The sequence below is a fragment of the Pleurodeles waltl genome, chromosome 1_1 (genome assembly GCF_031143425.1).
Source record: "Pleurodeles waltl isolate 20211129_DDA chromosome 1_1, aPleWal1.hap1.20221129, whole genome shotgun sequence".
Classification (NCBI taxonomy): domain Eukaryota; kingdom Metazoa; phylum Chordata; class Amphibia; order Caudata; family Salamandridae; genus Pleurodeles; species Pleurodeles waltl.
In genome coordinates this window covers 663,398,673-663,413,820 of record NC_090436.1, presented here as the reverse complement: position 1 = coordinate 663,413,820, position 15,148 = coordinate 663,398,673, and the positions used below count along the sequence as shown (strand labels likewise).

At 41.4% G+C, this 15,148-nt stretch overlaps 1 protein-coding gene across 1 annotated transcript in view; it reads left to right on the top strand.

Moving 5' to 3' along the window:
* Positions 1-15,148, top strand: part of PRDM6 (PR/SET domain 6) — a 249,583-nt gene that overhangs the window by 172,009 nt on the left and 62,426 nt on the right. The window contains exons 4-5 of the mRNA XM_069221885.1: positions 3,328-3,452; positions 9,299-9,641. Coding sequence (XP_069077986.1) covers positions 3,328-3,452; positions 9,299-9,641 — 468 coding nt within the window. The remainder of the gene's footprint in view (positions 1-3,327; positions 3,453-9,298; positions 9,642-15,148) is intronic.

Below are 15,148 nucleotides of genomic sequence, written 5' to 3'. Positions count from 1 at the left end.
TATCACAGTTCATCATATGGACCTCTCTTGTCCTTATCATCCAAGCACTATGGCCCATATTTATACTTTTTTAGCGCCGCATTTGGATGCAAAAACGGCACAAATTTACAAAATACAATGGTATTTTGCAAGTTTGCACCGTTTTTGCGTTAAAAAATGACGCACTTGCGGCGCTAAAAAAGTATAAATATGGGCCTATAGGCTCCGTTTGTTTGACATTTATGTTTCACCACATACAGCACACATTCATGTTTTTTACACTCTTCGTTTTTCATGAATCACAGCTGCCTTAAAGATATTCTGAATTATTGTTAACCAGGATCAATACACCTTAAAAATACTGGCATCGAGCAATTGCCTAGCCTGGTTGTATGTTTATAATAATGAGATTTTTACAGCACCTAATTCGAATTGTCCACTAATAAAATTACTTAAGATTAAGGCAAAACATGCTGGGTGTGCCAATAAGCACAGAAAAATTGTATATGAGTTCCTCACTAGGTCAATGTATGCACAGCGAAGCTTAATCGCAATGCTGGGAATACAGTGGAAGTATGCATGCTTATAAAACAGGATGCTATAGTCATCAATTTTCTTATGCTCTTGGGGGCAGGAGTCATTTACATCTGACGCAGGCAGATATCAAATCTACAAACTTGCATTAACTCCTCCCCATAACAAAATGGGCTTGTTGGTCACTTTCTACTACTTTGAGTGGTATTCAGATTTCCAAATGCACGTTTACTGTCACCCCCCTACAACCTCTTTGAGGGCTTCCTCATGAAGGGGTTTCCAGTTCCTTTCTACTGACTGCCTTCCTGTTATCCAGATATGACCTGCTAATTTTAGACCTATATTAGGCAAATAAGTATTTAGTTTGACTCTAAAAATGATTCTTCTCTCTCATTCATTTAAATCTGCAGCTGGAGTTTCTCATCTCCTCTGTTAGTTCTTTTGTATTTAGCGCTTTTTACTATGTTGGTTTATGGTCGGTTGCTGGTTACGTGCTGGTGCTGCACTGACTAATGAATGGAACACATTCGTTCTGAGTTTTACCATTACAAGTTCTGCTCATTTGAAAAGGGAGCCATCTACTATGACTCTTCACTTTCTTACAAATGAGAGCTCCTTCACCATTGGTCCTTACGTCTCCCTTAAACACTCTCAGCATTATAATGATACACTGTGTAACCCCAACACCCTGGCCCCATTATTCAATAGGGCTCTACTCAACCCAAGGTCTTTGTATCATGCAGAGGTTGCCAGCACCTTTAGACCCTCACGGGTGAGTAGCCGCACTTTACAAATCCCTTACTGATTGATTGATTGAATGAATGCTCCGTGCGGACTCTGTTGGGCGAAACGCATTGGATAGGATGACGCAAGCTGATGCTTAGATGGGCCGCTCTCTCTTCAGGAGGGTTCACGCCCCCTTGCTTGTAGCCTTTCACAGTGATTGGAACCTCAGACCCCCATATCATTTTCCGTTACACACAGGACATTGTTGAACTTGTAGCATATTACTAGAAACCATGAGCTCTTACTCTGTCTTGGAAACTGGGAAGAGGAAACCTTTTTTAAATCAGTTTAATTTGGAGTTACAAAAAGAAAGCAGTACAGTGTTGCTTCTGAGCACCTATACAAAATATACAACATTAGTAAGTTAAAGAACACCTAAGAAAAATAAACAGATTCCTGAAAATTAGTTATCTAACACAGATGATACGCATGGTCTAGTAAATAAAATACTTGTGGGACCAAAACGCAGCACGTCACACAAGACAGAAACAAACACCATCGGGCAGTAGATAAATTATGAGAGAGGGGTGAAGAGAAAGCAGTCACATAAAATTAAGAACATATCAATCAAATAAAAGAAACAGTGTCTGACTACCACAAGAACCACTTGGTGTCATAATGCATCTCACACAGGTTCAATAGCGGTTGAAGTCTACATCAGAAAGGTGTCTGGACTATTTTGCCTCATTTAGAAAAGCTCCACCAGAACCACAGCCTCTTTCCAATTCATTAAATAGACAATGTAGTTGCCCCACTCTTTTTTGTGCTATGCATAAGGCATTTACTATTTCAGTACAATGCGTAGGCAATTATTATGTTTCTTATGGCAAATAATACCAACATTCTGAAAAACTGCTGCCTTAGTCATTTGAGTTATTTTTTTATAGCCCCAACCTCCAAATGTCGTTTTTCAAGCCAGAATAATGACTTTGGATTGTAACACAAAGTAACACAATGCAGCGCTATGTGCTGCTTTGCGTTACTTTTCATCTAGGGGGTGTTCCATGGGTTGGTGCTTGGGAGTTGCCATGCATCCAACCATGGTTTTTGATGCTAATACATATCTTTATAGAATGTTAGTCAGGAATTTTCACCAAAATCCTGTGCCTCCCTGAGGAAGGCATGGCGGGGAGAAACGTATTAATTTCTCCTTGGTTATTTCTCTTTGCATGTGGAGGAAAATGCCTTAAATCATAGTGTTTGTACAGGAAGGAAACCCTTCCTGCCTTCACAATGCAGAGACCCTTGCACTATGGTGTATGGGCGTCCCCACTGGTGCATGTCTGCCAAAAGTGTGCCAGCACAGGGAGCGAGCAGAACAGCACCACGTCTTAGTAGATATGGCACAGTGCTGCTCTCTCCCATTTGTGCAACACAGTACAGCAACTTTACTTCTACTGCATTCTGTGAACGTTTTGTAAATCTGGCTCTGTGTTCCTAGTTGGGGGCTTTTCTGGTACAAGTCATTGTTATCAGCTCTGTCAGTATGATTGGTTGAAGAAACAACACATAGACTATATTAGCTTGTGAAATTCAGGTAGTCAGAAGGAGAGGATGGGAGGGAGGATCATTTCTCCGGCCCTGCACTTTCTTTGTACCCCATGCTTCTGCTGTAACATATATTTAGCCTATAAAAGCTAGCCTGTGCTATTTATTAATGATGAGCCAGCCAACACAGCAACTACTAATAGATGGCACTAGATGTTGGATCTGCCTTGTCCTCTCTTGCCCTGTAGGACTTTAAAAAAAATGTTTTTTACAACAAATCCTCATCCTATGGGGATCAGCTTGAGTTTGTTGATCAATGCCCCAAAAATACCAGATATGCTGGTGTCAAATCAACGACTAGGACCAAAAGAAGTGTGTTCTGATGACATAAAACTCAGTGAAACCCTGTTCAGGGAAGTCACCCATGAACATGATGCTTTCAAGCAACAGTAGCATACAAGCATGTTGAAGATTGTAAAACTGTGTAGAGGATAATAATACTTGCAATTTCTTTAATTTGTTTTATGTTGTTTTGCCAAGGTCCAGCATATTCTACAGAGCCTGCATAGACATCCCGAGAGGCACAGAGCTGCTGGTGTGGTACAACGACAGCTACACATCTTTCTTTGGAATTCCCTTACAATGCATCGCTCAAGATGAAAACTGTAAGACATTTACTACATTTCAATATTATTATTGTTTCCTACTTTCTACTGAATAAATATATCTTGCTTTCTGACAATACAATGTGGCATTGATGTTAATACTCTATGGGGGACATGTATGAGAGGTTTGCATCATGCTTGCACCACGCAACATGGTCCGTGCATGATGAAAACCTCTAAGCCAAGTTTTTGAAGCCATGCTTAGTCACTTTGTGTGGCTTTGAATGACAAAAACATCTGGACTAATGCAATGAAGCGCCAATCTCTGCATGGTATTGCTCTGCACAAGAGAGGCGTTTTATGGGCGTTGCATGTGTTTTCCCATGCAGCTCCAATGGTTTTCGACACATTCCCAGATTCACCAAATGTGGTAAACCTGGGCATGCACCAAAAAGATGCGCCTCCCCAGGAGAGGTGTAACGAAGAGAAATATCTTAATTTCTCCTTGCTACTTCCTCTTTCTATATGTGCTGCACACATAGATAGAGGGATGTGCCTCTAAGGATTGTTTATGTGCAGGAAGGTGTCCCTTCCTTCACAACAACAATCCTGCATGCAACACAGACACCCTTGCACCATGGAGCAAGGGTGCCTGGATTGGTGCTAGGCAGCCCATTATGCTCCAGCACAGGGGAAGAGGACATGAGTGCACTGTATGCCTTAAATACAGCACATTCCTGCCCTTTACCAGTGATGTAGTGCAGCGCAGCAAGGTGACTTGCTGCACTACACTGTATCGCTTTTAAATATGGCCCTATATTTATGGGAGAGCAAATTTAGGTTCATAATCTGCTGTGATGAACTTTGTTGTCTTGGGAGTCAGGTTATGCCTTATGGGACGTACATATAGACCCTGATTTACAAAGGTAAATTTACACTTTTGTGTAAGTTTACAACTGTTTGCTATGCAGAAAATCATTTTACAAGTAGTATCTTTACGAGTGTAGAATCTCTGCACATAAAAACATAAGATTGTCCATTCTATTAGATCACTGCTCTTTGGCGTGATTATCTGTGTTGTAGTTGTGTTCCATAATACTACTGCATGTGTTATGGAGTTACCAGAAGTGGTAGGTATAGTTGTGTTAGGTATGGCTGACTCTAAAATGGTAATTTTCAGCAGCCACCAAACAAATCATCAGCGAACAGTACAGCTGGCCTAAAATAAAACCCGGAACAGTGACAGAAGCCCAGGGATTACACAACAACTCTACCAATGATTTAATGACTATACCTAAACTGCCCTTCAGGTAGTGGCAACTCGTTTTGCTGCTGACACTATTTAAGAGCAACATCACAAAATAAAATGATGGACAGAGTGTTGAAACTTTTCAAACACTCATCTCCAGTCACAGATCTGAGTTTAATCCATTGTTGTTTTGCTCGCTATGTCACCCCAGCCACATGCAAATCAGTCTTGACCCTGCTCTCCATGGGAACATTCCAGCCTGAACTGCCAAGGCAGGTCTTCCCTGGACTGGAAACAAGCATCCTGGGACCGGGGTGACGTGGCAAGCAAAATAACAATGGATTAAACCCAGATCTGTGACTGTGGTTGAGTGTTTGAAAAGTTTCAATACTCCGCCCATCATTTTATTGTGAGATGTTACTATTTAAGAGCTAGTCACAGTTTTATCCTTAAATTCATTGGTAAATATTTCCATGGTTAAGTGGTCTTATTTTTCTAACAAGAAAAGCCAATCATATAGCCCATTTACCGCTAAAGGTAGTGCACTTAGTGCGCTTGGTAATTTTCCCAGTATGCAAAACCCAGGAATCTGTTTTCATGTTACCAAAAACTGTACTATGTCACTGTACTTCTTTCTGAAAAAGACATCCTCGTACCACATTGCCCATAAAAAAAACTCTTGGCACTAGCTTACATGAGGCAAGCCTTTAAGTGGAGGTGTCCATGGGTACAGACAAGGAAAACCTTTTTCTGCATATAGTCCTTCTGCCTCATGGAGGATCTACGGAGGTTTGAAATACCCACAGAAAACGTGTGTGAGCAGATGGGGATGTCTACAAGCATGGGCTTCAGCATTGTCAATTACTGACTTGAACCCCCCCATGCTCCCCTCTCTTGCACCATATTTCACATACCTTATTCTGAAGTTATACTTTGAGTAGGCTGTAATAGTTTTTATAGAACACATTATTGTCATTCTCTGACAGTATTCAGTACAATAAACCAGATAGTATTATATGTGCCATTCCAATATATCATTATTAGGGAACAAAGTCCATATGTTGTTGTCTGTATTTACAAATCCATACTGACCTACCATACCCATCAGGAGTAGAAGTTGTACCATCAGAAAAGTAATACTCTATCCATCTGCCCCAAATCCAGCTATCTCATTAAACAATTCTGACCCCACTGATGCATTGATGAACCTTTACTCCTTGCCTTCAGCTATGAATTTGGTAGAGAAAAAGGAGACCACTAGAAACCTTCATGACTGCCCCTACCTGTGCAGTTTACTATTAGTGTGTCTGTTTGTAGAGTGCTGGCATTGATGATTATAACATTCTTGCTCCATAAATGGGGCATAGCTTAACCGCAGTAGTCTGCTGTTTCAATTGAGGTATGAGAATGATGGACTTTTGGAAAATCAAAGGCAATCACAATGTTTCTACAGCTCCACAAAAGTGTCCAAATACAAGTCACGTGCAGCTGCATTTCAAAGCTATACGCATTGTCCCATACAACATGAGATCATTGCCCAGTGGCCCTACTTGGATTCCACAAGTCTCCACTGTTTGCTGGTGTCCAGTTTTAAACCATACAACTGATAAAATAAACATCCTTGAGGGTGGAGCATTGTCCTATACAAGAGGCATGGACCTTCGGCAGTGGTTTGAAGAGACAAGTTGATGTTATGCATAGGTCCTTGTTCTGTAAACTGAGTCTCTGGCTCAGCTCCTCAAGGTTTGCTTTCACACCCATGGGTAGCACAAGTGAATTTAGTTCAGTGCATCAGTGCTTGAATGTGAGAGGCAGGTTTTTGAGGCCTTGCAGAACTTCACCCAATACATAGTTGAAGTGGCATCAATTTTGGATTACTAACAGTCCTTAAATAGGGATCCAGGGACACCATAATGATCAGAAACAAACCCTTTTCTCTTTCTTCGGGACAAGTGGATACTCTGTTAATTCTCTCTCATTTTGTTTGGTACTGGCTGCTAAAAACAAAAACAAGAAACATTTAAGTCAACTGTCCCAATATGTCTGTAATATGAAAGTATATGAAAAAAACATACATTCCTGTGCTACCTTTATTGTTTTAGAGATGAGGATGATTTAGGGTAATAAAGTAGGAGATTTTGAAGTGACAAGAATAGAAATCATTTACACATTTTACTATCTGTAAATAACAATACAGGACATTTGACTACAGCCATGCTAATTGCTTGGAGGAGCATGCAAATTTAATTTCTTCAAGCTGTGCACTTGTAAGCATAAACAAGTTTTTTGTAAACTTTCACAGTCATTCCTAGTCAAGTGTAATGTGCCACATTGCATGTATATCACTCACCAGGCTCTCTTCTCCAGTGTCTTTGTCCCTTGAACCTTACTGCTTTAAATCATTCTCACACTGCAATGTGAGACGCCATCAGCACTACCCAAGTAGTGTGTTGACTTGTATCACTCTGATCCTGTCCACGCATGAGGTCACACAGATGCCAATTGCATTCTATGTCAGAGACAGAGCTACATGTTTCTTCGGTTGACTCTTAATAAACCAAACCAACCCACACCAACATATTGCCAGTCACAAAGCACCAGCTTTTCTCTGTCTTCTCCAGTCACTGTTAGGCAGTTTCTGGTTGATGTTTTCTAGTGGTGGGTTTGGAAACTGCTCCCCATCTCACCCACTGACCAAGTCACCAAGCCTATGAAGTCCTTCTACAACTACAAATGGCCCTTATGTTATGACCATCTTCAATGTTTTTTTATTAATCTTGTTAAGTACCTGACAGTCTTAAACATGACTCTGTTATCTTTTTTTCTGAAACATTGACTGCAAATCTTACTACTTTGGCCAGTTTTGAGATTATTTCTTTGGTCCCTGCTGTCATAAACATTTTGGAATTTCATGTAAGTTATCAAATAAGACCATGCCCTCTGGAGAATGATAGTCTCCAGGATCAGCAAGTGGCTTTCCACCCTCACCAGGAAACTGAATCCGTTGCCATTCTCTATGATTATAATTGGTCAATGGCATCAGTGCCCTGGTTCTAATGGATGCGTGCATCCACATTGGACTCTGTCAACCATTAGCTTGAAGATGCTCCAGATCATCAGTATGAATAACATCATAAGTCTTTTGTCAAGGACAATTCTAAGGAGGTGAACTTCCATCCATTCTCCTCATCACAGGTGCAAAATGTACTGCTGGCAGACAAAGGTTAGTACTGTGTTCCAGCCTTTTTTATATCTGTGTGTAGCCATTGGCCAGCCTAATTCAAGTGTGAGACATCTTGTTCTATTTATACTTGGGTAGCACCCATATTATCCTCCACTTGGCAGGTAGACTTTAAAGTGGCACCATTGCATGGACATGAGTCAATTCACCCAAACTAAATTCTTCTAATTTGGAAGTAATGCTACATAGTTAACAGAAGAACACTTGGCTCTCTGCTTTTTTGTCATACGAACTGTAAGCTTGTCCAAGGGCAGTTCACCTTGTAAGTAGCCATGGGTTTAAATTTGCCTCCCAGATTTCTCTTGCTCTCTATTGTTTGTCTCTTATATCAACCTGTTTTTCTGCATACGTTGCATAGGTAAAATCTGTTGTGCTTTCCTCAAATGGCAATCATGGGAGCTCATCATAGCTTGGCCTCATCAACAAATCCAGAATATTCAAAATCTGCCATAACGTACATTTGTAATACCTTCAGATTTTCTTTTCTGCTGTGCCTCTGATAAAGTAATTACTCTTGCTTTCTCCTGAGGTAAGGATTACTTTCAAAGAGGTGCACATGGTTGGAACCTCCCCTAAATTCCTCAAGTGAAAGCTCAGAAGGAACTCTCTCTCAGCCAAAAATGAACCACTTCAAGTTCTTTGTTTTCACAGGATGAGGAAGACTGGATGAGATATTAATATTAATCTATAAGGGTATGCAGTGAAATGTATCTTTGGTTATTAACGTGGAATTGGTTAATTCAAGAAAAATATAAGATGATAATTTCCTCTACACTATTGTGTCTTCCAACTCCTACACTTGCTGCTGACTTTGATTTTGTAGATTCTACCACCAAGAAACCATCTTAGTGAGAGTGTGCTTTAGAATCCACATAAACAAATCGTTAAATAATTTTTCATGAGAGTTCCTTGGTTAGCCTGATAAAACCTGTCTCCCTTTGAATTGAAATGTGGGTTAACATGGTTATAATTATCACCTTAGATCAGGCTTCTCCAACAAGCAGCTTGTGAACTACCGGTAGCTCTCCAGCTACTCGTAAGTAGCTCTCCTGTGTACAGTCCAGCCTAATACATGATACGTGTTTGTTTGCCTGAATTAATATATGCATACAAAAATTGAAAAGTGTGTATTTGAGATAAAAATATATGTATGGCAACAGATTTATGGGTAGTGGGACTTGTTATGGTGTTGCAATACGTTATATTTGCACATTCTGTGGTCCCACAGCACTTTTTGTCTAAATGTAGTTGTGCTGTCCATGAGATGCTGTGATAGTACATGTGGTTAGGCTGATGATGCATTTTCTATCTGAACATAATGAATTGTTAGCACCTTGTGCCTCTTAGCTGTTCATAGGAGCACGTGTCGTTGACATGTGGGTAATGCTGACCCATCATTCCTCTTCTGTCTTTCAGTGAACGTTCCCTCACCTGTCATGGAAGCCATGTCACGACAAGATACTCTTCAGCCATTCAGCAAAGCTGGAAAAATACCCTCAACTGCATTGCAGCGTTCCATCGTTTTCCCACAGACTCCATGCTCTAGAAGTTTTTCTCTTCTGGACAAGTCCGGTTCCATCGAGACAGGCTACAACCAGATCAACGTGAAAAACCAGCGGGTTCTTGCAAGTCCCACATCTACAAGCCAACTCAATTCTGAGTTCAGTGACTGGCATCTCTGGAAATGTGGGCAGTGCTTTAAGACTTTCACGCAGCGGATCCTCTTACAGATGCACGTCTGCACACAGAACCCGGACAGGTACCACAAATGCTGAGCATTGTCATTGGAGCAGAAGCTGCCCCACTGTCAGGGCATTCGCATTTAACATGAGGTAGAGCTGGCCCAAAATATGCCACTGTATTTACCCATAAAGCCAGTGGTCTCACGAGAAGCATAAATGTACCACTCACCCCAGCCTCCTCCTTACCCCTTACTGTACAGGAATCATAATGATAGACTACTACTGGGCTATAAAGCGTATAGTTATTTATTTATGCTTTACATTTATGTATTGTGTTTTATATGGTGCTACATGACCCATATGATACTTGTCCTACATTTCATACAATTCATAAGATTAGTGAAAACTAATGACAAAAAGTAGTTAGTGGAAAATCCTTTCATACGAAAAGTCAGTAAAAGAAGACAGATTCGGCCTTTGGATATAATTAAGAGAACCAACTTTCCATGAGAATTGTCTGGAAATGAAGTGAATTTTTCACTTAACATACCTTTTTATTATTCCACAGTGACTGATTGCAAAGGAAATAATTGCATAAAAGATGTATGTGATAGTTTACTTTAGGGGGCCCATACAATGAAGAGGAAGGCAATTATTCTCTTTACCCAATCCTGCATCACTAATAATTACCAGGGATTAGCATTGTAGAAGGTAGCTTTGTTTGACATGTCTACTAGGGGTTTGAGTCATTCACTGGATGGCCCCTTTAAGTGACAGTGGAGCAAGAACGGAGAGTGAGGCATTGTTTCATCCCGCTTGTCTGGGACAGTAAATGATGAAGGAAGGAGACTTGTTATATTTAATGCTCCCAAAAGGCAGGAAAGATAAGGGATAATTGTCATAACAGTACAGCAGACCTGCCAACTCACAAGGTGCCACCATCTGCCACACAATGTTGGCTCCCCTTGCATGGTCACTCGGTGAGAAGCCAATATCACATGGTGGCAGGGAAAACAGAGCTGAAAACCACTGTAAACAGTGGTTTTCAGTTCAGTTCCTTTTAGAGGCTTTTAGCTGCCGATATCCATTAATGGGTGTTAAAACAACCCAGGACATCGGCAGCACCCTCAGCAAGCTTTTCTTTATCTTTTTACAGGATGGGGCTTGGGGCTGGGGTGGGGGCAAAAGTGCCTTTAGGTGCTTCTCGGCACAAGATCATGCCCCTCCAAGGCCCCGCCCCTCCCACACTGTGAGGTTTTTGGTGAAGTTGGCAGGTCTGGTACAGAGTTATATATAAGCTCTCATAAAACTATACATAATGCATGACATGCTTCCATTTTTCCTGAGATTTGTACTTTTACAAATTCTGCTCATGCGGATCTCCTTTGAAAACCTCACGGTTTTGTCAACATTTTTCAAGCTTTGTGAAATTCATGATGATTACATTATGATTCTCCATATTTTTTACATTATGTAAAAAATGTGGGCAAAAAAATCCTTTAAAAAGTTTAGTGTAGAAGCCCTGGCCCCCGTGCAAAGAAAGCACCATTAGTAGAATTCCCTTTAAAAAAAAGTTTTAAGGAAAATTCTTCCTAAACATATATGTTGTGGGATCCCCATAAGTGATGTTCAGTGAATTTTATAAACATTGCAACCCTTAGATCGGTGCCCCTGATGACTCCTCAGAGTTTACTGAGAGATGTACATGTTCCTTAGAATCATACACTTTGTTCTTCTTCATTCTTTTCATAAAACTCAATTCTCTTGTCACTTCCTTCTCTGCTCAACCTCTCCAAGTCGCCATCTTCTTTAATATACCACAGTCAATTGGAAAATCAGTTACTTTCAACAAATTAAATTAACGGTTTTCCATCAGACACTGCTGTGGCATAATAGCACTAGACCTGATTCAAAAAGCATTTTCTGTGTGTAGTTATGCCTTTATTCAGACGGGTAAGTTGTGGTTTACAAATACATTTTCAGGTGTAAAACATGCTTACTCACAGAAAAAAAGGGTTGTGATCCAAGAGCCATTCCTTCTCCTGGAAATTCATGAGTAAGTCACAGCCACGTCTGAGTAGAAAATAAGACGTGAGTACGCACTGAAAGACTTTGCCGGGCGGGCACAATGACTGTGAAGGCCTTTTCTGTGTAGGTTGTAAACAAATATCACAGCCCATACATAAGAATAAAAGCAATAAAACACCATGAAACATGCAATAAGAAATGCAGCAAGGGGGGCAGAACAAATAGGAAAATATAAATGTAAAGGAATGGAAACCACAGGCATGCAGATAAAGGTGTGACCTCGTTTCACATCCTTTGCTCTCCAAAATCTCTTACAGTACTGTGTTACTGCGTTAAAAAAAAAAGTATAATAAAGGGGAGAAGGTCATGCCGCTACGCAAAAACCTGTTATATACAGCATAGTAACTCGCTTCCTGTGCTTTTGAACTTATAGTTGGGTGGCCTCTGGATTTACAAATTAAGAGATTTGTGTAAAATCGAAGAAATTACAAATGTCCTTGGAGGGCCCTCACGAGGTTAGGCTTGTTGCTTAGTCCGTTACAAATAGTTGAATCCTAAACTATCCCCGACACAGTATGACATCTTCTACAGAAAACGTGTATCTTCCATAATCAGCACACATAGGCCCATATTTATACTTTTTTAGCGCCGCATTTGCGTCATTTTTTGACGCAAAAGTGGAGCAAACTTACAAAATACAATTGGCCCATATTTATACTTTTTGACGCTAAACTGCGCTAACGCAGTTTAGCGTCAAAAAATTTAGCGCCGTCTAACGCCATTCTGAAGCGCCATGCGGGCGCCGTATTTATGGAATGGCGTTAGCCGGCGCTAGCAGACCGGCGCTGCCTGGTGTGCGTGGAAAAAAACCACGTAGACCAGGCAGCGCCGGCGTAGGGGGAAAATGGCGTTAGGGCGTCTTAAAATGGGGCAAGTCAGGTTGAGGCAAAAAAATCGCCTCAACCCGATTTGCGCCATTATTTTCGACGCCCAGACGCCATTTAAATGACTCCTGTCTTAGTAAAGACAGGAGTCATGCCCCCTTGCCCAATGGCCATGCCCAGGGGACTTATGTCCCCTGGGCATGGTCATTGGGCATAGTGGCATGTAGGGGGGCACAAATAAGGCCCCCCTATGCCACCCAAAAAAAATTAAAAAATATAAAAAATTATACTTACCTGAACTTACCTGAATGTCCCTGGGGTGGGTCCCTCCATCCTTGGGTGTCCTCCTGGGGTGGGCAGGGGTGGCAGGGGGGGTCCCTGGGGGCAGGGGAGGGCACCTGTGGGCTCATTTTGAGCCCACAGGCCCCTTAACGCCTACCCTGACCCAGGCGTTAAATAGTGGCGCAAATGCGGGGTTTTTTGACCCGCCACCTCCCGGGCGTGACTTTTGCCCGGGAGTATAAATACGACGCATTTGCGTCGCCGTCATTTTTTTAGACGGGAACGCCTTCCTTGCATCTCATTAACGCAAGGAAGGCGTTCACGCAAAAAAATGACGCTATTTGCCCATACTTTGGCGCTAGACGCGTCTAACGCCAAAGTATAAATATGGCGTTAGTTTTGCGCCGAATTTGCGTCGAAAAAAACGACGCTAATTCGGCGCAAACGGAGTATAAATACGGGCCAATTGTATTTTGTAAGTTTGCGCCGCTTTTGCGTCAGAAAGTGGCACAAATGCAGCGCTAAAAAAGTATAAATATAGGCCATAGTCTTCTTAAAAACACACACCCACCGTGCATCAGATCTCAGCTATAAAGGAAAGCACGTTGCTCGCCAGTACCATCAAGCAAAAGGCACCTGTATCAAAACACGCCCTGCAATAGAAAGCAGAAATGCAACCCACCCTCTGCAGCAGGACATTCAACCTCCAACACTCCTACACTACAAATCATATTTTCCATTAAAATATACCTCTTACAACAGAACCTATCTTCCAAACCCAACTACTCTTGCTATGCAGAACTATATGTCTATATATCACACCATTTATAATAAAAGGCAGCCTGACAAGAGAACACACTCATTCTTTAGAGCACGTCTCCTGCCCCACAACAAATATCTGAAAACAGACTACTTATCGCAGACTTGAATATAATTCCAGCATCATAACACAATTTCTACACCAAAATACACATCCTGCGCCAGAACACACGTGCTGAATGAGAACTGACATCAATGACTATATCACACATTCTTACAATGAAATATATGGACTGCAACAGAGCACACCTGCCAGACAGGAACAAATATCCCACACCACACCTGCTAATCCGAAGATGCTATCCAAGTCTTCAAGTAAGACACACAATTTCAAAACATGCAGCAAATGCAAGAGTACACCTTCAACAAAATATTCATCCCAGAGCACAGCACACCTATAGAAGTTCATGCTTCGCTCACAAAATAACAACTTGCATATCACTTCTGACACAAAATAACCTTATACACACATCCTTCAGCAGGGCACAAGTCAAACAGTAAAAAATGCCTCCAAAATAGAACATGCAACATACAGAAAGAAACTGCCCTCTGCAGCAAAAGCTTACTTTCTAGAAAGATAACACAGCTTACAAAGAACACCTACCCTGATCTCTGCTGTCCCTACTGACTGGTTGTATGTCAGAATATTTGGCAAAAAAAAAATGGTGCTACCAATATATCGTAGCCCAAATGTTGACTTTGGCAATACTGTGAAGGTAAGTTTTTTGGATAGAAAAGATTCTCTATACAGCTGTGAATAGTGTGCACACACATCCTACATTTCCCAAAGCAGTTCCCGTAGCAATTCTCTGACATTTTCTTGGTTTTCTGGTCTCAGCACACATAATAATCATACCTGTGCGCTGAAGACCCCCTGAGACACAAAGACCCCCTGAGACACAAAATGTGACTCAGAACTGTGCTCGGTGTTTTGGAGGTGTTCATCATGTGTACCTTCCTTATTTGAGGGTGACTACCATCAGCTCACTGGGATGTGGAGGACTGACTGTGGGGGCAGAAACAGATTGTAGAGGTAGAACAAGTAATTTCACTTGTCACATGCCAGTGTGAGCTGCATACTAGGCTTTCCAGTATGTTTTAATTGGTCTGCCAGACTACTGCTAAAAGGTTTTTGCCTCCATACATGTGGACTATGGATGAAATGTGTATGTGTGATGATATATGCATGAAGGGCGTGCTGAAAATGGCTATGGCAACCCCTCAGGAATCAATTTTGATTTTCTCCACTGAAGTTTTACTCAAGATGAAGTTTGTAGAGTGACCAGACAGCAATGTGAATTACACGTCTTCTTCAATGCATTCCTGAAGTTCTCTGCAGTGGACTAGACTCTAGGGTTTAGAAGGTAAGAGACAGATGGTCCTTTTGTAGTGTTCGGAAGACTTCTGCCCCTTCCTGCTCCATTTTCCCCCAGAGATTTGAAGCCCAACAAGATAAGATATATTTAAGTGAGGAAGCCTCTCCATTTTGTGTGCCTTTGTTTGGGGTCTCTCGTGTCAATGAACTCCAAATCCACTCTACAACCTTAATGTCTTCAGGGGAGAAAGACCTG